Source organism: Mustela putorius, unplaced genomic scaffold (genome assembly GCF_011764305.1).
Source record: "Mustela putorius furo isolate JIRA1106 unplaced genomic scaffold, ASM1176430v1.1 tig00000905_pilon_pilon_pilon, whole genome shotgun sequence".
Taxonomy (NCBI): Eukaryota; Metazoa; Chordata; class Mammalia; order Carnivora; family Mustelidae; genus Mustela; species Mustela putorius.
Genome location: NW_025421511.1, coordinates 3,903,284 through 3,928,775, shown reverse-complemented (window position 1 = coordinate 3,928,775; position 25,492 = coordinate 3,903,284). Strand labels below are relative to the sequence as shown.

The following is a 25,492-nucleotide window of genomic DNA, read 5'->3' as shown; positions in this document are numbered from 1 at the left end:
CCTTAGCGGAAAAGCTTTCAGTTTTTCTCCATTGAGAATGATATTTGCGGTGGGTTTTTCATAGATGGCTTTGATGATATTGAGGTATGTGCCCTCTATCCCTACACTTTGAAGAGTTTTGATCAGGAAGGGATGTTGTACTTTGTCAAATGCTTTTTCAGCATCTATTGAGAGTATCATATGGTTCTTGTTCTTAATTTTATTGATGTGTTTGTATCACATTGACTGATTTGCGGATGTTGAACCAACCTTGCAGCCCTGGAATAAATCCCACTTGGTCGTGGTGAATAATCTTTTTAATGTACTGTTGAATCCTATTGGCTAGTATTTTGTTGAGTATTTTCGCATCTGTGTTCATCAAGGATATCGGTCTATAGCTCTCTTTTTGGGTGGGATCCTTGTCTGGTTTTGGGATCAAGGTGATGCTGGCCTCATAAAATGAGTTTGGAAGTTTTCCTTCCATTTCTATTTTTTGGAACAGTTTCAGGAGAATAGGAATTAGTTCTTCTTTAAATGTTTGGTAGAATTCCCCCGGGAAGCCGTCTGGCCCTGGGCTTTTGTTTGTTTGGAGATTTTTAATGACTGTTTCAATCTCCTTACTGGTTATGGGTCTGTTCAGGCTTTCTATTTCTTCCTGGTTCAGTTGTGGTAGTTTATATATTTCTAGGAATGCATCCATTTCTTCCAGATTGTCGAATTTATTGCCGTAGAGTTGCTCATAGTATGTTCTTATAATAGTTTGTATTTCTTTGGTGTTAGTTGTGATCTCTCCTCTTTTATTCATGATTTTATTTATTTGGGTCCTTTCTCTTTTCTTTTTGATAAGTCGGGCCAGGGGTTTATCAATTTTATTAATTCTTTCAAAGAACCAGCTCCTACTTTCGTTGATTTGTTCTATTGTTTTTTTTGGTTTCTATTTCATTGATTTCTGCTCTGATCTTTATGATTTCTCTTCTCCTGCTGGGCTTAGGGTTTCTTTCTTGTTCTTTTCTCCAGCTCCTTTAGGTGTAGGGTTAGGTTGTGTACCTGAGACCTTTCTTGTTTTCTTGAGAAAGGCTTGTACCGCTATATATTTTCCTCTCAAGACTGCCTTTGTTGTGTCCCCACAGATTTTGAACCGTTGTATTTTCATTATCATTTGTTTCCATGATTTTTTTTCAATTCTTCTTTAATTTCCCCGGTTGACCCATTCATTCTTTAGAAGGATACTGTTTAGTCTCCATGTATTTGGGTTCTTTCCAAACTTCCTTTTGTGGTTGAGTTCTAGCTTTAGAGCATTGTGGTCTGAAAATATGCAGGGAATGATCCCAATCTTTTGATACCGGTTGAGTCCTGATTTAGGACCGAGGATGTGATCTATTCTTGAGAATGTTCCATGTGCACTAGAGAAGAATGTGTATTCTGTTGCTTTGGGATGAAATATTCTGAATATATCTGTGATGTCCCATCTGGTCCATTGTGTCGTTTAAGGTCTTTATTTCCTTGCTGATCTTTTGCTTGGATGACCTGTCCATTTCAGTGAGGGGAGTGTTAAAGTCCCCTACTATTATTGTATTATGGTTGATGTGTTTCTTTGATTTTATTATTAATTGGTTTATATAGTTGGCTGCTCCCACATTGGGGGCATAGATATTTAAAATTGTTAAATCTTCTTGTTGGACAGACCCTTTGAGTATGATATAGTGTCCTTCCTCATCTCTTATTATAGTCTTAGGCTTAAAATCTAATTGATCTGATATAAGGATTGCCACTCCTGCTTTCTTCTGATGTCCATTTAAGCTAATCTTTTTTGAGCATGACTTTCAGTTTGCTACAAATAAACTTCCTGTTCATCATCTATAAAACATGACTCAATTTCTCAAGGAACAAAGAAAACATTTATTCCTTAATATAGCTAGAAGAAGTGAAATTTTTATGAACTCTCAATGAGTAGGGTTTTTTTTTTTTCAATTTTTCAACACCTGTCATTTAAACTCTAGACAAAATACCACAAAGGACTTCGTCTATTGGTTCCTTGAATACCTGTTGCTAAGAAAATTATAGAAACCTTTAAAGTATAAGCCTCCTGACTAGAACTAATTAGATTAAAAATAGCTAATGGAATAAAACCTGAAGAGTAGTCTGTACACAGTCATTTGACTTAAAACTTTATTTGACACTGAAATGACTCTGAAGATGCAATTTCCTAAGCAAAGAAAACTGTAAATCGTATCAGGGATTTGACAAAAGGCCTGTTGAAAGGACCCTGGTGCCATCTGTATTATTAAGTTTTAAGTTATTGGTCCATACTTAATGAGACAATAGCAATAGATTTCATAACTGGGTGAGATCAAGGTATAACGTTAAAATATTTTCAATTTTCATAGCAACAAACACGATGGACGTTTTACAGTAGGGGGTGATTCTGAGAAGTAGGTCTGTTGAAGAACCTCAGGGGTTAAATAATGCTGAATGTAGTCTTTCAGCAATAATGGCATTTTCTCTAAAAATGAAAGAAAGACAATCCCAGAATTCTGCTTTATCATTGCTCTCCTTGTGATTAAAATTCCCCTGGACCCTTCTGGGGACCCTCGAGTGAATCGGTGCAACACAAAGGGATTTGCAAAGAGCAGAACCGCTTCAAAACACTCTTCTCGCACACACTGGACAAACACAACAGAGGTGGTAAGTTTCACTGGATTTACATTTTTTTATTATTTTAGCTCTCCATCGTAACTGCCCTTTCGAAAGCTTTCAGACATGATCTTAACGATTTCCATAGCATGCTTGCTTCACTCCGCACATTAAACACTGTGATAATCCAAGTGGGGTTTTCCAAGAAACATGGACACAGAAAGTTTTAAAAATAAACTTAAGTGAAATAATTGATCATTCCTAATAAAAATAATAATCCTATCACCTATTTTGCAATCAGGATTTAATCTGTGGGATGCCTGAGTTGACTAAGGTCATCCTAGGCGGGGAGCCATGCGTTTGAAGTATAAGACCTCTCCTCTACCTCCAGTACGAGTCCACACGTTCGCTCTGCTGAATGAAGCTCTCCTCTCTCTGTCAAACACAAAGATTTCAGTTTGGAATATTGATTTTGGATCATCCTGCATACAGCAGTTTTCCCGAACTATTGCAAGCAGCTTTCTTCTTTCAGAGGTGTTAGGTCTGCAGGTGGCAATTTTCTGCCGAATACGGGTTTCAGTCACTGTCCCCACATGGAAGCAACTGAAACTGAGGAAATTGCGGTACTTGCCCATCTACTGGGTGGCAGCGAGGCTTTCCTACACGCTGGTGTTAAACGGGATATCAAAGACTGGTCCAGGCAATCTGGTAAATTACAATAATAATAACAATAATGATCCACACTGTTTCTTTCCCAGTATTATTCTTTCTCTCTTAATCACTGGGAAATAGTATATACCCCCCGCTTTTTTTGTTGTTTACTTCTGAAAAAGCAGCAAGAAAACTCATTGACATTGAAGAATAAATGGCAGTTCTTACTGTTTGTGATGATTCTGCACTGTAAGCCAGGATGTCCCAACCAGACTTAGTCCTTCGTGTGAGGTGTTCAGACATTCAGAATTGGTAGGAGAACCATCCTGAGAAGGGTCCTATTGGAGCAGCCCTCCCAGTCTTGCTGTGAACTGAAAATGGTCTATGGCAGCACCATCCATAGAGATAAAATAGGGGACACAAAGGTGACCACGTATGTAATGTGAAATTTTCTAGTGCACACATTTAAAAAAACTAAACACATAAAGAAAGTGATAGAAGATACCGTCCTCACATAAGACATCTCACAGTGCTCGTCCCCTACTGCCTTTAGACCTGGTGTATTTTACGTCCGCAGCTCATCTCCATCTACGGGGTCGGCAGTGCCTGCATCCCACAGCTCACCCGGAAGGAGGCATTGACAGTACAAGGCAGTCCGAGTCAAGAGCCACGTCACTGGGATGGGAAAAAGAGCAGGTTCTATGGGAGTTCTCAGAAGTGGGGGGCTGCAGGGTAGAGGGCTCGGGGGACACTGTGAGTCACACTTAGCCTGGAGAGGGGAGGGTTTCCCATAGGGAAGCTGTGGGGAAGACAGGAGGAGGGGGAGAAGGCACTGGGATTTGAGGCAGAGGTGCAGAGACAAGCTTATGGACTTGGGATGTCGGTTCCACTGCACACGGTGGAGAAGAGAGGCAAAGCGAACCAAGCAACACCCAGAGGCGTCTATGGGCACAAGGGAATGGAGGAGGGAGGGGCAGAGCGCTCCCACCTTGAGCGCCACTGGGGCAAGGCTCTGGAAGGCCGGGGCTGCCCCGGTAAGGGGACAGAAGCAGGGAAGTAGGGCAGAACCCTACTCAAGCCCCCGGTTACGCAGTAGGAGGGAAAGGCCGGGCAAAGAAGGTAAAGGAGGTGGGAGTCAGGGAGACGGGGTTTGGCGGTTCCGGGGCTGCGGACAGCGAAGCCGGGTGCCTGGGAAGAGCTTCGGCCAGGCGTCCTTCCAGGAGGCTTGACCCAGAGGCATCAGGAAGACGGTATCACCGGAGGCCTCACATGGCTCGGTGCTCTAACCCACACTCCTTGTCCATCATTTGACTGTCACGTCTCCCGACAGATGTGATCGCAGTTTGACCCAGTAGATCAGCAAATGCAATGTGATTCGGTTCCGGTCAGTTTACACTTTCAGTAGGCAGACTTCTTTCTCTTAAATGCATTCAGAGACTTTAGGACCAACTTGGTAAAACCTGACTCACTCAGTGCAGTCAGAGAGTACAGATAGGTAACTTCCAGCGTAATAAAAATAAGGATTTTCTAAACTGCCGAGTAGGAGAGGCCCATTGTGCCAAATTTCTGTTCTCTGAATGGATGGTCATGTTTAGAAAGAGCAGTGTGACCTAGAGTAGTTGAATATATTTGTGCCAACACCATGATCCTTTCTCTGACCTACCCCAGGCCCAGTGTCCTCTCTCTCCAAGGTCAAACCCTGTTCAGGTATCCTTCAGCAACCTCGAACGACCTCAATTATAAATTTCAGGTTCTTTTTAATGTCAGTCACATGCTGGCCAGCACACCCTTTTCCATTATTATCTTCCACAAATGTCAAATGTAATTCAAGTTTTTCCAAGTACTCTTGATTTTTTTCTTCTCTCAAATTGCCCTTTCAAGCTGGGTTTCCCCTTCTCTTCCCAGCTTCACCCCGGCACATTCTTATCTCCTTCACGCTTCTGCCTGCTCTACCGATATATCCCTATCAGAGATCCTGACCTTCTATCGATCATTCGCCTCTCTGTATCTATCATCTTTCAATTAAATGTGTCTCCTCCCGTCCAACATTAACTGAAAGCAGCAGTTCTGACCCTGAAATTCCTACAGATATAATTCTTAACCCGCAATCTAGTTGTAGCCTCTGGGATTTCATACAAACAGGAAGTTCACAAAAATGTATGTTAAATCGGGTATGTATGAACTCTAAGTCCATAATCTGTATTAAATTTTCAATAGGGAATCTGACCTAAATACATATTGAGAGCTACTAATTAGATTATAAACTCCCGAAGTCAGAGACAGTGAGTTATTTTTATACCCCATGCTTACACGATATATATTTACAAAATTGGTATTTATCACGTGACAGGTAAGGATTTTTTTAAATGTATATTATGTTTGAGTTACCAAGTTAAATTAGATTTTAAATGAATGTTATCAATTAAATACCACATTTATTTATAGTTATGGTAGCAACTAATACAGGTTTAAGGTTAATACTGGCATTCGTTTATGTAACCTATTTTATAAACTTTGGTCTCAATATTTGGAATTACATGAAGACTACTTAGAATTAAAAAAGAGATATTACTCAGAGCAAAGAAAAGAACATTCTCAAAAACAATTTGAGAAAAATACTGATCTTTGTACCTTTGTGTTAAATGTTGAATTAACCAATATAAGCTGTGATGTCTTAAATCATTCTAAAGACTAAAAGTTAAAATAATGTTGATAGAAAGTTTGTAGGACTACAGAGAATGATTTCAAAATATTAAGAAGGTGGGGCACCTGGGTGGCTCAGTTGGTTAAGTGTCAGACTTAATTTTGGCTCAGGTCATGATCTCAGGGTCCTGGGATAGAGCCCCACGTCGGGCTCTCTGCTCAACAGGGAGCCTGCTCCCCCCCACCCCGCCTGCCTCTCTGACTATATGTGTTCTATCTCTCTGTCAAATACATAAGTAAAATTTTTAAAAATAATAATTTTTTTTTAAAAAGCTCCCAGCTCTTACTAGTACATAGCCAAGGCTCTCATGGATGAATTAAGGACAGTGGGATATACTGGTCCTCACAACCATCTCAACTTGTAGACAACAGGAAGTAAGAGAGACCTCTAATGTTAACTTGGTTGAGGTTTTTAAATTAAGTCAATTATTCATGGGCCAGAGATAAATACTGGAATTTTCTGGAAAAAGGTATCAGTGAAAAGGATGTTGCCTATGTATGCATCTGTAATCGTTTTTGTGAAATAGAAAAAAAACTGCTCTACTTATCTGGGCAGTCTTACCGTAAAGGGAACAAGACGTGTCAGCACAATCGGCTTACCATGAGGACGAACATGATAACTCAGCTTTGAAAAAAGGCCACTTGGTCTATATTTGTCCAACTTCAATTCTGATTCTTTCTTTTTATCTTTATCTACCCCCCTAGCTTTACTGAGGCATAATTGACAAAAACTCTATATTTAAGTGTAAAACTTGCTGTTCTGAAACATGTGTGCCTTGTGACATAACCATCACCTTCAGACCGGAGCACATAACCACCACCCGTCAGACTGTGGAATCACAGGCATGCAGGGCCAGAAGTGCCCGTCCAGTGCACAAGGGTGTTATGGGGCACAGAGGTAGTGGCGCACTCCCTGGAGGCTGTCTGAGCTTCCCTGTAAATGTCACAGCTTCCACTCCTGCTTCTATGGTGGTGCAGGTAGCAGAGCACCTGCCTATCCTTCCGTCTACCCTCAGAGTCACCACTCTGGGCTAGCCTCTTGTGGGGCACTTGTGAAGGGTCAGAAGGAGAGAGATTTAGAGAACTCCTGATATAAGTGACTCAACTTTTTCCCTGTGAAGAGTTACTTTTGATTTTCTGAATTTGTCCTGACTGCCCCCGGTAGCACACATTACGTGTAGAGGCAGTGACTTCCAGTTGTGACTTCCAGAGACTTCCAGTTGGGGAGGGGTGACCCCAAGGCCACACAAAATTGTGAGAGCCCAGGGGGCTCTGTATCCCCGCCATCTCCCTGCATGGGTCACCAAGCACAGAGCATGGCACCAGCGAAAGCAATCAGATCTGTGCCACATTAGAATGAGGACTTTGGGCAGCTTCTCCATCGGTGCACCATGAGATTCCTGCAGGAGCGTGGCTAGCACGGTGAAGACATGACCAAGCAGCCATCTGAAGGGGCTGAGAGAGCTGCTCAAGGTCACAGTGCTCTTCAGACTCCATGGGTCAGTGTCTTTCCACTATGCTACCATCTTAATGAATGCAGAGCAGAAGATCTGTTTCTGGGGCTTTTGATTTGTTGAGGCACTGAACCATCCATTCAGCCAACAGGGACTGAATGCTGTGAGTGACGATCACTCTGTCCCGGGAAACCTTGGTGGCTCAGTCAGTAAAAAGTGTCTGCCTTCAGCTCAGGTCATGCTCCCAGGGTCCTAGGATCGAGTCCGGCATGGGGCTTCCTGCTCAGCAGGGAGCCTGCTTCCCCCTCTGCCTGCTACTCCCTCTGCTTGTGCTCTCTCTCTGACAAATAAATAAATAAAATCTTAAAAAAAAAAAAAATCACTGCCCAGTGATGGAGACACCAGAGAATGTGTCTGCTCTGAAAACATAACACAAAACACAAACTAGGTATAGCAACATCGTGGGCAAATGTGGGATATGTATCTTAAAAGAAAAGTTGAACTCAGAAACTGTAGACACCAGAAAGGTGGTTTCCAGGGGCTGGAGGTGGGGGAAATCATGAGCGGTCGGTGGAAGGGTCCAGCCCTCGTCATAAGATGAAAACGTCGGAGGCTCTAATGGGTACCCTGGCGACTACAGCTGAACACAGTTCATCGTACAGCTGAAATTTGCTAAGAGAGGAGAACCTAAATGTTTTCATCAAAATTTTTTTAAAAAGGCAAGTATGTGAGGTTATGGATGAGTGTTCTTTAGCTTGCGGGAGGAGATCCTTTCGTACTGTGCGAAGAGATCATCCGAAAGCACACTTTAAATGATGATTTTGTCAACCGTACTTCAGTGAAGCTCACCACAAAAGTGGTAAGAAAAGGCTAAAGGCTGTACAGGTACATACGGATGCATGGCTGGTGCTGGCTACGGAGTCCGGGAAGGCTTTTTCAGAGAGAAAAAATGATAAAGACCGAGAGGCCACAGTTTGTGGTGGGCGGGAATGGCCAGGCATGGGGGACGACAGGTCCAGGGGCACTCAGTGCGCGGGGTGTCTGGAATGTGGATGAAAAGATGAGTCTGAAGTGGGTGGCCAGAGCGTTGTCCCTGGGAGCTTCGGTGTCTGCTCAGCAGCTTGTGCATGACGGGAGCTACCGCCGCACTGACCCGGGAACTCCGCGCCACCAGGTATGAACCCCAGGCTTGGGAAGTATAAGGGCTTTTATAACATGAGAAGATTAGGTATGGAAGTCTTTTAAACATTTTGGAAGTAAAAAATAAAACAAAACTAAACAAACAAAGCAAAATAAAACAAAACAACAAACAAAGAAAAAAAAATGCAGCCAAAGAAAGTTACCACTGGATTACAATGAAGAGTGGGTGACTTAGAAACACGTATTAACCTAAGTATTCACAAGCCTCGATGTATATTTCTCTAGAAAGAAGGACATCTATGCTTGTTCTGTTGCATATTTTTAGAGAACTTAATAGCATGATCAATGAAGAGTCACATACAGCTCTTACAACCATATTCAGGCATGATATTTAAAAATATTTTTAGCTCATAGTATAGCAGGCACAAATCAACCAGAGCAGAAGCTGCTGGCTCCCCTACCTCCGGGCAGCTGTGAAGGTCTAGATATTAAATATTTAAGGAATTTTGTGAGTTACCACTGAGGCATTTTGCAGGAGAGCCCAGTGCACGCAGGGTGCGGGGCATTCAGGAGGCCATTCAGATAAATAGGTTGTGGCTATTTGTCATCTCATGCAGATAATTCATAAGTCAACATTTTAACAATAAACATGGTCAGATAAGCTGAATTGCAGCCCAATATATGTCTGGTAAAAACTAAGCCCCTATTACTTTCAAGGCAAATTCTAAAATATCTATAGGATAAGAGAACTCTATCCTCCATATATTATATACCCTTCAATTAATTCCCTCTATATCCAGGGATTAATGCATTGTGCACAAGTCATGGTTAAAAGTAAACTTCGGGGCGCCTGGGGGCTCAGTTGGTTAAGCCACTGCCTTTCGCTCGGGTCATGATCCCGGAGTCCTGGAATCGAGTCCCGCATGGGGCTCCCAGATCTGCGGGGAGTCTGCTTCTTCCTCTGAACCACTCCTCTCTCATGCTTTCTCTCTCTCAAATAAATAAGTAAAATCTTAAAAAAAAAAAAAAGAAATAAAAAGAAAAGAAAAGGAAATTTCCCATCCTCATGGAGGGGAATATACAGCCTTTCCAATGGTAAAGATCATGGTGGTCAGCTGTGCAAAGACGCTGGCTAGAGCCTCATGAACCCTTGGAGACCATCTCTGGGGCTGCCTGCCCGGCGGAAGGGACCCTCGGAGAAACGTGCTGGGAGCTGTTGTGGTCAAGAAAGGCCTTTCAGAGGAGCAGCAGAGCTAGATGTGCGGTGCCCTGAAGCGATGTGCGCACAAACGAACCCACCGGCGACCCAACACTCACCGTCTTGAGCGGCTTACCGTACGCATCCTCCCACTACATGCTGTTTCCAACCCACTTAAACTCACATCTGCACCCGTGCTGAGGGCTGCGTAGACTCTGACGTCTGCCCCAGCCTTCCGCAAGCGGCATGAGGCTGCCCTGCGACTCGGCAGTCACCTGGAGTACCGAGGCTCACCACCTCGTCCCGGATGGCCAGGACGTGGACTGAGCCACTGCTCTGCTGTTCAGCTGAGGAACCCACCCCAGACGATGACAAGAACAAGCGGTGTGGCTTCCAAAGCCGACTGGCTTCCCGGGGCTCTGAGCGAGCCGGCATGGCCCTTGGGCACCCTACAGCCCCTCCTGGTAAGCGCTCTGGGGAAGGGGTTGCGCAGCAGCTCTGGGGAGAAGCCACACTAGGAGGCTCCGCTCTCCAGGTAAACAAACGCTGACGCCCTGGCTTGACGCCTCCCGGCGGGCAGTGTAGACTGTGCTGTCTCAGCTTCCAGGGCGTTTGTTACCTGCGAGAGGTGGTGTGTGCATTTGGCAAAACCCTAAACACGGTCCTCAAATCTGACTGACCACACTGCCAGCGAGACAGGGAAGGCTTGAAGGATGAGTGCGGTGAGGGGTTTGCTCAACGGAAAGCCAGAACAATGTGTCTTGACATCACCTAAGCAGAAACCGTAGGAAGACAATTCACCAAGGGGATAATAACCCTGGTAAGCCTTTATAGTCTGCAAGTGTAAGAACCAAGCATCAGGGGCGCCTGGGTGGCTCAGTGGGTTAAGCCTCTGCCTTCGGCTCAGGTCATGATCTCAGGGTCCCCAGATTGAGCCCCACATCGGGTTCTCTGCTCGGCAGGGAGCCTGCTTCTTCCTCTCTCTCTGCCTGCCTCTCTGCCTGCTTGTGATTTCTGTCTGTCAAATAAATACATAAAATCTTTAAACAAAAAAAAAAAAAAATTGAGCATCAACCGGCTGTTGCCATTTATTAGTCTGTTGTAAACCAGGGTGATGCAATGAGTGACGTTGGCTTCCAGTTTTCCAGGGAAAACCACATTTTGAAGTTTAGAAAAAGAGAGTTTTTATTTTAAGTGGTTTTATATATGAGGACTAGGATTTATCATGGGCTAATATTTCCAACATAACCTTAAAATAAATTGGTGCATGAAAATGCATAGATTTAAATCAAAAGTCTGGAATGAACTCAAAAGTTCATTTACCCCATTAGGGCTTCCCCGAGGTGAGAACTGTATTAATTGAACATCTCTGAGGAATAAAAGTGCATATTTTCCTTAGGAAATACATTACTTTATTTCAACATTAGTAAGAAATCACCCTCAATGCCTAGTCAAAATAATTACTACTGAAGTTTAAGCCCATTCTCTTCGTTCTGTCCTTAGTAGATATCAAACAGTGGTTCGGAATGGATTTTTACATTGAGGATTTTTTTTTTAAGATTTTATTTATTTATTTGACAGAGATTACAAGTAGGCAGAGAGAGAGAAAGAGAAGGAAGCAGACTCCCTGCCGAACAGAGAGCCCAATACGGGGCTCGATCCCAGGATCCTGGGATCATGACCCAAGCCGAAGACAGAGGCTTAACCCACTGAGCCACCTAGGCACCCCACATTGAGGATTTTTTAATACAAGGAGACACACACCAAATTGTACCTGTTTTATGTATCCCCTTTTACAAGATACATGAGGCATGTCTAAGAGATTGTTGTTAGACATCTAGCGCAAGACCACACTGTTACGCAGGTAAAAGTTTTTGGCTAAATGGCAGTTTGGACAAAGGAGAGCAGTAAAGGTGCCTCTCACTTGAGCCAGGACAAAGCCCCTCTGGGAAGGTCAGCTTAACTAATCACTTTGGCGCAGGTGTGCCCTCAGCGTTGTAGACCAGAAAGCGTAATTCTCTAGTACTGTAGCAGGATGTGGCCAGGTAACCAAGGTTAGAGGTAAGAAGGAAGAACCACCATGATTAATTTACAATGGACGCCACAACTCATCACAGGGACAGAATATTAATATATGGAAGTGCATTTTCTGCAGGAAATCTCAATGTGTTCAAAATGGAAATCAGACATTCTGAAGTCTTGCCTTATACGTAAACCTGGCGTAGCCCCACCAACACCCTCGGAAGTCCCTATGGGATTTTGCACCAGCGCATCTCTGTGCTTTGTCACCTCCCGTCCCCCTGTTCTTCTTCTGCCCCTCCCGTCCCCGTGGCTTTCTCTGTGCGATTTGCTCATGGATCCTCTTGACCTTCATAAGCCGTTCAGATCTCAGGGAGGTGCCCCTCCCTCAGAAGGGCCTTTCATGACTGAAGTTTTCCAGCTGTACTTGGCACGTGCTATTTTTTCAATGTGTTTGATCAATTCTCTCATCTTCTCTGGAATGTCCACTCCCTGGAAGAAGAGGCCTCCCCTTCATCGTCCACTACGGTAACTGGAGGGGCGGTGGCACCCGGCGGCATGGCAGGACCATTGGACGAATGTGCTGATTCAGCCCGTCCATGCCTGCGTCCCCGGGACGGAGCCAGGCTGCTCACAGACCACAGTTGCGGAGCGCGGGAATGCACGTCACCGGGCTTTGCATCACGATCTTGTCTAGCTCCTGGGTCACTGGGCTTTGAAGACGTTTCCAAGACTTTCCCCACCAAACAAACACATACACACACTTCTGGTGGACACTTTCTTTCTCAAATATATTAGTTCATCAAATTTGATTTGGCTAAGCCTTTGACGGAAGGGCATTTGATCCCTCTAGGGCCAATTTATATACCTCAGCAACATTTTCCCCTGCTTTAAATATGGTGGTCTGGGGACGATCTTTGTTCCCATGATCAGTGTTTTAGAACGTTCCAGTACATGGCCCTCATTTCTGAGAAATCCCTGGGTGCTCCCTGCCAGCTAACAAAGGGGAACCTACCAGTCGTGCTGTTGATAAAACTGTATACGCTGTTCTCCGTCTTCATCTTCTCAAACACTCTGGCGATCTTTATTGTTTGCTCATGGTGCAGCTAAGTTTCCACGGCTAGCATAAAATCCTTCCCAGAGCCAGCCGCCCCTCTCCAGCTTTACTTCTCATTGCTGTCCGACTCCCTTCACACTTCAATACTGAACCATCACTACGTGCAGGAGCCTGAACACACCGTGCGTGTCCTGCTTCTCCAGGTCTGCTCGCCCTTTTTTCTTGGAATCCTCTCCTGCCTCTTTCCTGGCTACCGAACGCAGTCCAGGCAGCCTCTCCTCCGGGAAACCTCCCACAAATGCCCTCCGCTCCCTGCCCAGTCAGCTGACGTGCAGCTTTCTAATTCCAGGGCATTTTGTGCATGACGTCACCCACACTGTACGGGACTTGTCAGTTTACGGGTCTCCCCTGACCTCTGTGCTGGCATTGGGCTGAAACAGGACTCGTCCTGTTAGATTCCATGTTCCTGGCACACTGTGGGCCACACGCAGACACCCAGTAAGGGAAATGGAGAGAAAGGATTTCCAAATGACTCAAGGTGGCACCCAACGCATGGTCATTGTGCTGGCGACATCGAGGTGGCATCCAGTGCACGGTTGCTGTACTCGGGGCAGGGGAGTAGGATAGACGGAAAGGGTAAACCGGGATGTAAGAGATGAAGCAGCTGGGAAGGGAAAGCCATGCCAAGAAGTTGCAGGAAGTCTGAGGAAGTCATACAATCCCGCACAAGCCCTCAGTGGATGTTTTAAGCTAAGTCTGTAAAACGCATCAGCAGATTAACACAGGTATGTTCCCCAAGTTCATGAGACGCAGGCGATCCCATTCTGGGCACCCTGTTAGATGCTTCAGAGGTATTCTCTTTTTGATCTCCGCCTCTGTGCACAGGTGATGATGGTTCTTTCCCCCCATATACAGAACAGCAACAGGCTTTGCTCTAGCAACGCTTCCTATCTAGCGTGACTCCTCTCCATTCACCCATTCCTCGCTGGACTGAGAACAGGGAATTCGACCTCCAATCCCCGTTCCCTCTCTGCCATGCCCGGCAGGGGCAGGACTCACACGGTGGACCGCCTGTCTGCAAAGTGGCACCCTCAGTTCCCAGGGAGCCTTTCTGATAGTCCAGGACGCTCTGGGCTATGCTGTGAAGCTGTTCCCTCGCTCCTCTTTAGCTTTTTGCTGGATCGACCCTCTGCTTTCATGTTGTCCCTTAGTTACACACACACAGACACACACACACACATTCACTTCCCATGAATATATTTACTCAGTCAGTTATCCAAGGCTTCTAGCGCCAGATTCATTATTTCTGCCAACCCCTCCCCATCATTATGGCACCTGTTCCCCCAGTGGTCTGCCAGGTTTCTGCTTGGAACAGATCAACCTGAGAAAGCAGATTAAGTTGCTACTCACTTATAGCTGCCCTGAAGTATTGCTTTCTTCACTGGGATTTCTGTTTTACAAAAATAAATCCCTGCTCCCCAAAGAAAGATGTTGTGACTGGAAATAGCAGAAGCCGTGCGGCAAGAAAATCGCAAAAATAGGGTTGGAAAGGGTGCCGTCGAAAAGAAAAAACGGAGAGTTCTGTTTACGCCCTGACGCGGCCGTCTACGAGCTGTGTGGCGTGGGGCGCCGGCCCTGCCATCCCCCCGACCTCGCGTGCGGGATGTAGCTTCTAATTCGGACAATGATTAGCAACATGACAGTGAGTAGGCGCTCTCTAGGTATTTTTGCCTGTCTTATTTGTAAAAAAAAAAAAGTTCTGAAGAACTTGCCATCCTCTTGGAAAGGAGCTATTCTGAGCATTTTTAAAAAAACAATTTTTAAGTTTAAGTATTATACACACACACACACACACACACACACACACACACAGCAGGATACTCTTTTAGTAACAAGCATGCACTCAATAATTAATTTTTAGATTCCTAAATTGTATATGTATATATAGTCCTGAATTATTATTTATATTGTATTATATTTATTTTTAAAAGATTTACTTATCTATTTGAGAGACAATCTCAAGCTGACTTTGTGCTGAGTGCAGCACCCAACATGGGGCTTGATCTCACAACCCCGAGATCGTGACCTGAGCCAAAACTAAGAGTCAGATGCTGAACTGACTGAGACCCCCAGGCGTCCCTATATTATTACATCTGCGCGGACAGTGCACTGTGGTGCTTCTGTGTCTGGTTCCTCTCACTCGGTGTTACGCTGATGAGATTCACTCTTGAGGGGTGTACAGTCAGCTTGCCCTTTTTCATTTTTCTTTAGTATTCCCTTGTATAAACATGTATAATTTCCTGATCTGATCCACTGCTGATGGACACTTTGGTTAATTCCAGAGGCATCATGTTGATAACTCTGAATGAAGTGTCTGAGTTCAGTCTTCATATAAGCCATTCATTGCACAGATGCACTCACTTCCGACAAGCTCAGATGTGGAGTGTAGACACTGGGTTCTAGAGAATGCCTTGGTTCAGCTTCACCGTGAAACAGTCTTCAAGAGAATGGTGCACCAGTTCTGCCGAAAGCATCTGCCCATTTTTGAAATTTTAAAATATCTCTTAAAACTTGCAATATGAAGTTGAGTTCGTTAATTTGGGCTGGGCACGTACCAGGCACAAAGAAGGACTACAGACGGGTAACAAATGCTCTCACACTCTGGTGTAGCCTGGAGAGCCCTTGTTACTCTGGTGATTTTCTTAGCTATCTGCAAGGATTCTGTGAGGTCAATGTTATTCTGACTTTGTAGAGTAAGACAGCAAGGGACACGAGGCAGAAAGTACTTGACAATAGAGAGCAGGCCAAGATTCAGCAGCCTGGAACACAGAGACTGGCATCTTTTTTGAATTTTTAAAGGACCAGCATTGGCACTTTGCAAGAATCTTTGGTTCCAAGAGAAGCTAACTTACATGTTTAGGGAAAGTGGTTGTGTATCTGTGATTTGAGTGAAGTTATATTTATTAAAAGCAGTTTCTCTGTTAGAGGTTTAGAAGTTTTCAGAATTTTTTAGAGGTGATAAGATTAGAGGTTGCTAACTTGTTTTGATTTAAACTTGATGTGTCCCTACCTATCCGAAAAGTCCCCTCAGAAGAGCAGCGCCCGTCCACGTCATGCAAGTGAGTGAGAGCGTCGCCTACAGGGCATCTCACTACTTCTGCCCACCAGCTGTCCTTGGGGTCTGGGGGGAGTAGGAGCAGCTCATTTGGTTTCCTTTTTTTCTTCAGCATATATTAATTGAGAACGTTTTGGGTTCTAGATTACGGCCTTTACTACTATTTGCAGAGCTTCTGTTCTAAAGGGAGAGACAGACATATACACCAGTGCTAGGATAGACCATGTCTATCATCTCTTAGATAGAGCTTCTGCGATGTGTCTCAGGGAGCACTGGGGAATGGGCGAGCGTACATGTCATCCAAATTTGAATTAATCTGAAAAGATGAAGCTCCCAATTTTCCAAGATACATTTTAACAACACGAAAGCCTTATTTTATATAAAGTCTCCATTTAACTAAAAACTAAAATTAGTCATTATATAGAAGTATCACTTAAAGAGAAAGCTAATTATTTGTGTCAACCCAACATTTTAAAATCCATTGTCAGGTTTTCCTTTGATTTATGAGACAGGTGCTCTCTATATAAACTGCAGTTTTATTACAAACACTTAAAATGACTTATCAGTTTCAGAAATCAATAGGAATTGCATTTTGTAAAAATTGTATTTTTATACACAGCCAGGTAGACATATGTAAGACTGCAGCTCAACACACATTGTTACTTAATAGCGAAGATGCATTTGTGCTTCAGTATTAATATATCTTTAAAAAAATCTATCTTGTAGACATCAAAAATGTCTATATGACTGATGGTGCTAACAAGGCACTTATTTAATTATAATTAATGATGGCGGCAACATATAAAGAATGGGCTCAATTTTCAGCTGATTTAAAGATATAATGTGTCCTACATAAATCTGTCATTTCCACAAGAACCTAATATATATATATATATATATATATATATATATATATACACACAAGATATTGCAAATAAATCCAGTGACTTTTATTGCATTTGCCACTCCTTTGTTCACGATGCTATTTTGATAGTGAATATATTTTGGGAAGAGCGGCCACAGAGCCGGCTTACTTGTCAGTCAAGCACACTACTACTTTTGGCATAATTTGATGGCATGATTGAAGAGATAAAAGCCAAAGAACACAGTGTGCAATTCAAAGAATAAAAGGACTTAGACATGAAAGTCGAAAACACATTTTATAGTGGTGGTTGATTATTTGACCCAGAAGAGCACCACGTTAAAAAGAAGATATTCTTTGTTTTTAGAAGTTATAATATTCTTCATAGGCATGGTACTCTTTTTTTTTTTTTTTTTTTTTAGAGTACCATGCCTATGCCATCAAAAGAAACATAGGCATGGTACTCTTGAACAAAAAAGCACTCTGTCATCAGAAGCTACCACTGGAAGACTCTGTCAGTGGCTTAGAACCCCATGGGGTTTTACAGGGATCCCACCTAGTCTGGAATCATATTCTTACTCCAAGGAACACTGATGGAGTCTTTATAGATCCTTAACCATGACCACAAGTATAAATGCGACTGCAATTGTTTCAAAGGCAGCAAGCCCAGACACATGTGTTTCTCAGAAGGTGCCCCTCCTCCACTGACTGAGCGAAGATTCAGATTCTTTGACAGAATACAGGGATAGATAGTCAAATAGCATCTGGCAAACACCATGTAACTATGGTTGTTTTTCTCGTCGGTTTTCTGGACTGCTCTTCTACCATGCTTTCCTGTTTCTCGTTTGTGTGGGTAGCCACGACCTTGTTTCGTTTCGTTGCAACAGAAGTACAGTACAGATGTCAATAGGGAATGAAGGGAAGGCGCCAGTGAAAATCCGTTTTTCCCTGTGAGTCGGGAAGGTTCTCATTGGCCTGCGGCATGAAAACCATGAACGCTCCTGGTTGCAAAGTCATGCAGAGATGGTCCAGGGGGAGGCTGATGGGGGACAGTGAGAGGGAACCCAACGCATTCACACACACGCATATATCTGAATAATTATATTTTATATAGACATATATGTGTGTGTATATATATATATTTCTCAATGGCTAATATGTCTAAACTATTCGAATTTTCTGTCAACCAGAATGTTACTTATATCCGCCAATTTGGATTGTCTTCAAGTTTTTTTTTTTTCCTCTCTTCCAGTCACTGGTACAGACGCCAAATTCACTGATCAGGTTGGAGGACTGACACCTAGAATTTTTTCCTGCAGTTCAATGCCAATATATTAATCAATATCAGGACCTTTGAAGATCAACCACCGTTTAGAAAGGACTCTCTATTGATCTACCTGCCTACCTACTGGTCAGTCACTTTGCCTTCGGAATATTAATTTATGATTGTTCTATATTGGAGATAGATGTATCAGTGAATGGGGATTGATACAGACCCAGCTCAGGGGGATTTCCCTACAAGACCTCATGGAGTACTTCACAGCCCACCTACCGTGTCCCTGTGTGACGTCCCCTCCCCCAGCATGTGTTCGTCCACATCGTATGTACATATCACGTATGTCACAGGCACCCCGTTAGGACTTCAGATACAGTTTATGGTCTTAAACGATAAAGGCAAATAGAAGCAGGTCTGAAAAAGGAGCTCAGCTTTGTCTAGATTCCAGGACAAGAAACCAATTGGTATGACTCCTGTAAAACTTGGAAGGCAGTCTATTTGCAGTCCAAGTGGATAAAATAAGGAACTTTCTGGCACATCCGCAGATAATGTGAGATGGGCAGTGCTCCTGATGATGCACCAGATGCATTTTGGCGAAACAAAATTGGCCCTGCGTTCTAAAGTCAGGCCCATTCTGTGAAGGTTGGCGAGCCCCAGGGAGCAGGTGCAAACAAAGTCTGCTCACCTCCACGTGTGCCCCTCAGCACCATCTGTATTTAATTTCCTGCAAATTACTCTTAGTTTTCTACTTCTTGCCCAAAAAGATACATTGAAGGCATTATGGGATTTAAATTGTGCTTTAGAAGGACACATTCAGACCATTTGCTAGAACATTACTAAAATCTCCCAAAGTGGCTGACATGACTTTGGTTTCCATCCTGCCTTTCATGGGGGTTGTTTGCAAACTGTTTTTCTGACCAATGAGATTCTGGACAAGGGGGTTATTATAATTTCCTCATTTCGGGGTCCTGGCGTGCGCACAGTGAGTGCTTAAGGAATGTGCTCTAAACTGAACTCTCGACATTCTCACGGTCATGATTTGGGGGAAGATGAGAGGTTTCCTGGGAGCACATCTTGCTTCCTGACACAGTAATACTATTGTTCCTTGCAAATGCAAAGTGGACTGTTTTCAGTGGATCTCCTAATAAATTGAATACTTTTTATGGTATTGATAAGGATTATTAATTTTTAAAAACATATGGGTGGGGCACCTGAGTGGCTCAGCCAGTTAAGGGTCCGAATCTTGATTTCGGATCAGGTCATGATCTCAGGGTCCTAGAAAGGAGCCCCAAGTCCTCCATGGGGGATTCTGATTCTGCTCTCAGCGGGGAGTCTGCTTCAGGATTGTGTCTCCTCCTCCCTGCCCTGGTCTCTCTCTTTCTCCCTCTCTCTCTCTCTTTCTAAAATAAGTAAATAATCTTAAAAAAAAATCCCAACAAAACATACATGCAATGACACAATACTATCCAGGTATAAACACTAAAAATTTGATACAAAGAGGAAGTTTCAAAATCAGACCTGCATGTCAGTGACTACAGACTCCATTTCTCTCAGCTCCAAAAAAAAATCTCATGTTTTTCTTTTGATATTCACTTACCTGTAAATTATTAAAGCAGGTAGCCGGATTTATGTACTGTGGATATATTTTACATCTGGAAGCAGTAGGATGATACACTTATGCATGTTCATGTAACCTATATGCTGTACCAGTTTTAATGAGTGGGTCAAGAAAACAGCCAGCCGGCTACGGATATTTTCTGGTTAGCTGTATATGAATTAAAATGAATGAATAAGAAAATTGCAGTAAGATGATAATGAAACCCTGTATTCATCTTAACATGTTTCCAATGGAAAATATTTTGTTTTGAGTGTTTATTTGTTTATTGTTCAGTTTATTTTTTTTCACTTGATTAAGTGTTTTTTGTTGTATTAAACCATGTATGTTGCAGCTTAACAATAAAAAAAACTTATTGATAAAAACTCAGTAATAATTAAAGCAAAACAAGAAAATACATGATATACTGTCAAAGTAATAAAGCTTTACTGAGAAATTGTTAGGAGTATCTGCAGAATTTCCAGTTAATTGTGCATAAAAGAGCTAGAGGGTATTTTTAAGCTTCTATCTCTTGCTCTATCTCTAACAAGAGAATCTTAAAGTTTGAGGATAAAAAGACCAAAATATCTTCTTTTTTTAAATATAGAAAATGGGGTATTCTTACCTTGAAACTGTGCATTAAATCCTTTGCGCCGATGGTTACTATCAGATGTAAAATGGAGTCGTAACCAATTCTTGCTACTTATAACGGGAGAAGGGAGGTTCATGCCAGTCAACCTGGAAGACAAAACCAGAAAAAATCTCCCTTGTAAACCAACCGAGCAAATGTCCTATAGCAAACCCATGTTAACAACTGACTACTGATGGTCGTTATTTGAGATCATTGTGGAGCTGCACTGAAACTTTGAAAAGACCCAGTTTCATGTGTGTCCACCCATCGGTGCTGGGTTTACCCTTGATGGAGGGAAGGCTTTCGCCAACACTTGACATGTGTATTCTTCCTTATTAATGACGGATCCATGAGAAGGTATTCTTTGGATCACTTGCTCCTTTTCATCAGGACCTCAATCATAACGAATTATAAAAAAGACAAGAAACGGGCAAATGGTAACACCGTGCTTTTCACTCTTTGGACGCTTCATGATTCGGTTTCACCGTTAGTGCCCTCAGATCCGCTGTTTATCACACTGGACAGCATCCCGTATTTCTAGGGGCCCATCCCACAGTTCACAGCACAGGCCTCTCCTACCCGCGGGAAGAAGTGCGGCACAGAGGGAAGTGGTGACAAGCACGGTCAGAGAGATTTGAAATGAAATAAAATTATGTTTGGGGAAAGCAGTATATTAAACACAATTCAATCTTCCAAAATCAGATGCAATCCATCTCTGGCTAAGCTGTTTAAGCTCCTCATCCTGCTTGACAGCGTGTGCTTTAGTTGTCAGGAAAAAAGCGAGAAATTTACTTCCTGCTGAAAACCTGCATCATTAGGAAGTGAAAGTCGTCCCAGGTGATAAAAGTTCCCCCTGTGAACTCCGCGGCAGCGTCCGTTTGGGCCGATGGCAGAGGGATCCCTGGATTCAGGTGCTCAGGGAGGCGGCTGCAAGCGGCTGCCTTGCCGGAGCTCTTTGAACCTCCACCTGCCAGTCTGTAAACTGGACCCGAACGTATCCCCAGCAAGGGGTTATAGAAATGATTTTGATACATGTATAAATGTCCCTGATGCACATTTTAAATGTCATCTATGGCTCTGCATTGTGTAATTATTTTGCCAAATCTGTTTTCAAAATGACTTGTATTATTAGTGCGGGTGATCAGAAAAGGTTTAAGCAATTGCTTGTTACTGAAACCAGTGCTGCCCTTTGTGGGCTGCCCCCTGGACCCTGGAGCTTCTTGGTCAGCTGGAAACTGTATTCTGTGCGCCAGATTTACCAGGCACGGGTGGTGTGTGGAGTGTTTCCCTCCTTACTCCATTACCTGGAGGAAAACCAGCATCAAATGAAATATGGAGGGAAGCTTTCTGATGTCGGGGTGTTCAATTTAAACTCTCAGGTTTGAAAATGTGCAGTATGCATTTACAGTTAAAAGCAAACCTTGACTGTAACCAATTGCAACAGTGTCTATGTCACTGTTTGAAATAATCGTCTGTTAGAGGAAATGCACAACTCAGATCTGCCGATTTGCTGGGGTTTATGTAGCTCTGACTGCTGAAGTCAGATAGAGCTGCTTCCAGGAAACATTTCATTATTTTGATATTTTGTTTGAAGGCTCCCACCCCCTCTCACCTGTTTCCCTTGGGGAGTTGATGCTACAGATTCTCTTGGAAATAGGCTATCTCTTTGCCTAATACTGGCAAGGACCAGAAAATAACTAACGTCTGGATTCAAAAACCCAGAATCTATCCAGCTTACCTACATATACTTACTGAAAGTTTCATAACTGAATTCCGTGTTTATTTGTTATGGATCTTACAGTATTTTTTTTTTTCTTCATTAGGTTCTTTTTGAATGGTTCTGATCTCAGAACCTGGGTCTGATTGCATTTCAGTGGTGTGTCAACGTGAGCAATGCACGGAAATAAACCCCTTCTTCGCTTCCCACGCGTTCCACATTCCAAACCCGCACCCCCAATGCCAGCTCTGTGTTAACCGACACCCTTCATCTGCAAAGGGCCAGGCACACATATTTTATGGTTTACTCGTCGCACGGTTTCTGCTGCAGCTGTCAGCACTGCTGCTGGAGTTCAGAGGCAGCCACAGAGCGGGGAAGGTTAGGTTCCAACAGTAGTCCACTGACAGACACTTGCTTTTCATGCTATTTTCCTGAGAAACGTAATGTTACTCTTTCTTTTCTCTCTCTTCAAATTTATATTTTAAATTCTAGTTAGCTAACATACGGTGCGATATTAGTTTTGGGTGTACAATATAGTGATTCAGCACTTTCGTGTATCACCCAGTGCTCATCACGGCAGGGGCACGCCTTCATCCCCTGCGCCTGAGACCCCTGTCCCCCACCTGTCTCCCCTCTGGTCCCATCAGTTTGCTCTTTGCAGTTAAGAGTCTGTTTCTTGGTTTGCTCTCCAACACTCTCTCTTCCTTCCCCTTTGCTCATCTGTTTTGTATCACACATATGAGTGAAATCACCCCAAAGTTTATAGCAGCATTATCTACTCAGACAAACTACTGGCTACAGGGAAGAACCCCAACAATCTGTCAACTGATGATCAGAGAAAGATGTGTGTGTGTGTGTGTGTGTGTGTGTGTGTGATGGAATATTACTGAGCCATAAAAGAGAATGAAATCTTGCTATTACAGTGACATGGATGGAACTAGAGAGTATTATGCTAAGTGAAATTAAGTCAGTCAGAGAAAGATAATTGTTACTTTTTGTTGATGGTTTTTCAGACATTGAACAGTGTAAAAACTGTATAGGTGAGATTTGGCTGATGGACCACAGTCTGCTGACCCTTGCTTGGATAGATATAAGGCGATTTGTAAAAATACTGAGCAGATAGATAATTAGATGATGTGTATCAAGGTCATGTAAATAGCTTCGAAAAAATAGCTTCTTTCTGTATAGATTCATTTTACACAGAATCAAATATGAGGATTTTTAATAATTATATAATTCATTGCCCATGGTTAGAGCCATACAAATGAGTCACACTCCAGAAAGGATTAATATGCATGGGTTTCTGAATCTGTCCGTGGAAAATAACAAATACTCACATCCTCTTTCTTTGGGGTGTTGAGTTGGTGGTTGTTCTATACCACACATATTTTTGGGAATTGTGAGATTTTTGGTTCTCTTCCACAGGCCTGTGCTAATCTTAAAGCTGCCATTTAACAGTAAACTTACATTATAAAGTCAATTGTTCCTTCGTTGCACACGAATTTAAAGGAAGTTGACTAACAGACAAGCCAGTGGATGTTACAATAGATTTACCAACAACTTGGATGGGTTAGAGAAGATTGAGAAGCAAATAATTTAGAAGTAAAGAATTCAATTGATGCCAACCTCTGTGGCATCAGAAAGGCGCCCAAAGGTGCCCACATCTTAATCTCTAGAGCCCGTGACCACATCACCTTACGTGGAAAAAGGGGACTTCAAAGACGGGATAAAGTTACAGACAAAGGAGAGACTATCCTGCATTGTGGGGGAGCCCAACACCATCGCCAACATGTCTACAACGGAAGAGGGAAACGGAAGAAGAGGGCCACGGAGAAGAAGGAACCTACCCAGGAGGTCGGGGGGTGCATGTGAGAGCTATAACCATGGTGGTGGACCCTGAAGATGAAGAATCCATGAATGTGAGTGACCTTACAAAGCTGCAAAAGGAAAAGGCAAACATGCATCTCCCCATGCCTTGAGGAGGAACACAGCCCTCCTGACCCCTTGATTTTATTCCAGCAGAGCCTCTGTGAGATTTATAACCCATACAACCATAAGATAATAAATTTGTGTTGGTTTAAGCCACCATGTTTGTGTCAACTTGTTATGACCACAATGGAAAACAACCCTTTGAATATATATATACTAAATATATATATATATATTTATATATATATATATAATAATATATATAATATATATAATATATATACTATATAATAATAAATATATATACTAAATGTTTCATTCTAAAGCAGTCCAGAAAGAGAAGAAATTCAGTACACAATGTCATCCCTCTAATCTCAGTTTAACACTGTAAAATTATCAGTGACTTAGCATGCATCATCATTGGCTTTTGTTTCTTAAAAGTCTTCCTTAGTTCTTAGCTCTAGGTCTTCAAAGTCTGCTGGATTTGGTTTTCAAATTGACATACACAGTGAGCATAAGATACAAAGCAGAAACATTTTTCAGAAAGGATTTAATAATGACATATATCAACACATGCCTTTGCCTATTAGCTGAGGGTATCTAACGTACTCTTACTTTTTTAAAAAATACTAAACATGTGAAAACACAGGAAAGTAATCTGGAGAAATCAGGGGATTCAAATATATTTGGACTTAAAAAAATTAAGGACACCTCAACGTGATCTGTCAGGAAAGAGTCTTTCTGAGGGAATGTTAGATGCATTTCATTTCTGGAACATCTCAAACTAGGTCAAAAAACCCATAAAACTTCACAGTGAGAATACTGAGTGGTCCCTTTAGACATGGCTAAAGGAATTGATAGTTCTCACTCTTCCCCCCAAGATTGCCATATTAGGCAATCTAATCCACTGGCAAACTCATTTCTTTCAAAGATTCAACAAGGTTTTGCTCCTGCCAACAGTAAAAATAGATGTAGGACCCACAGGGTACTTAAAGCAAAGACGACCTTCTTTGAGCCAAAATAGAACTGACCAGACTGTTCCACTTTCTCCAAATAGTTTTACCATAAATTTCGGGGTTTTATTTATAATCCATCCACAACTTCCACTCCCACCTTACCTCCCTCAGCCCCACACTTCCCCAGTATAAAATGAGGGGTTTAAGACGTTGTTCTTCTCAAATATTACAGCCTTGTGTCTGTGACTCATTCATTTTACTTATGTAACTTGAAAAACATGGAGTCAATTTATCGAGATAATTTTCCAAAACGCATTTGGAAATGCTAAAGTTCTTGAGAGAGCTCTGTCTGAGCACTTCTTTGACATTAAGCCAGATTTCTTATGTCTTTAGAAAACCATCATATAAATTGCTGGGAGTTTCTCTGTAGTTAAACGTCTTTAACTGTGATGACTAAGACACCAGAAAGCACTAATACCATCAACACACACTGTAAATCACCCACCCTCCCTAAGGAGCCTGAAGAATTTCATAAAGCTCTTCACTTGGAAGAGCTGATTGCTTGTCACCCAGAGAA

At 42.7% G+C, this 25,492-nt stretch overlaps 1 protein-coding gene across 1 annotated transcript in view; it reads right to left on the bottom strand.

The window, feature by feature from the left end:
* The window catches only part of CSMD1 (CUB and Sushi multiple domains 1), a 1,951,187-nt gene that overhangs the window by 712,065 nt on the left and 1,213,630 nt on the right, over window positions 1-25,492 (bottom strand). Inside the window, exon 6 of the mRNA XM_045086171.1 lies at window positions 20,308-20,420. Within this exon, the coding sequence (XP_044942106.1) occupies window positions 20,308-20,420 (113 nt within the window). The remainder of the gene's footprint in view (window positions 1-20,307; window positions 20,421-25,492) is intronic.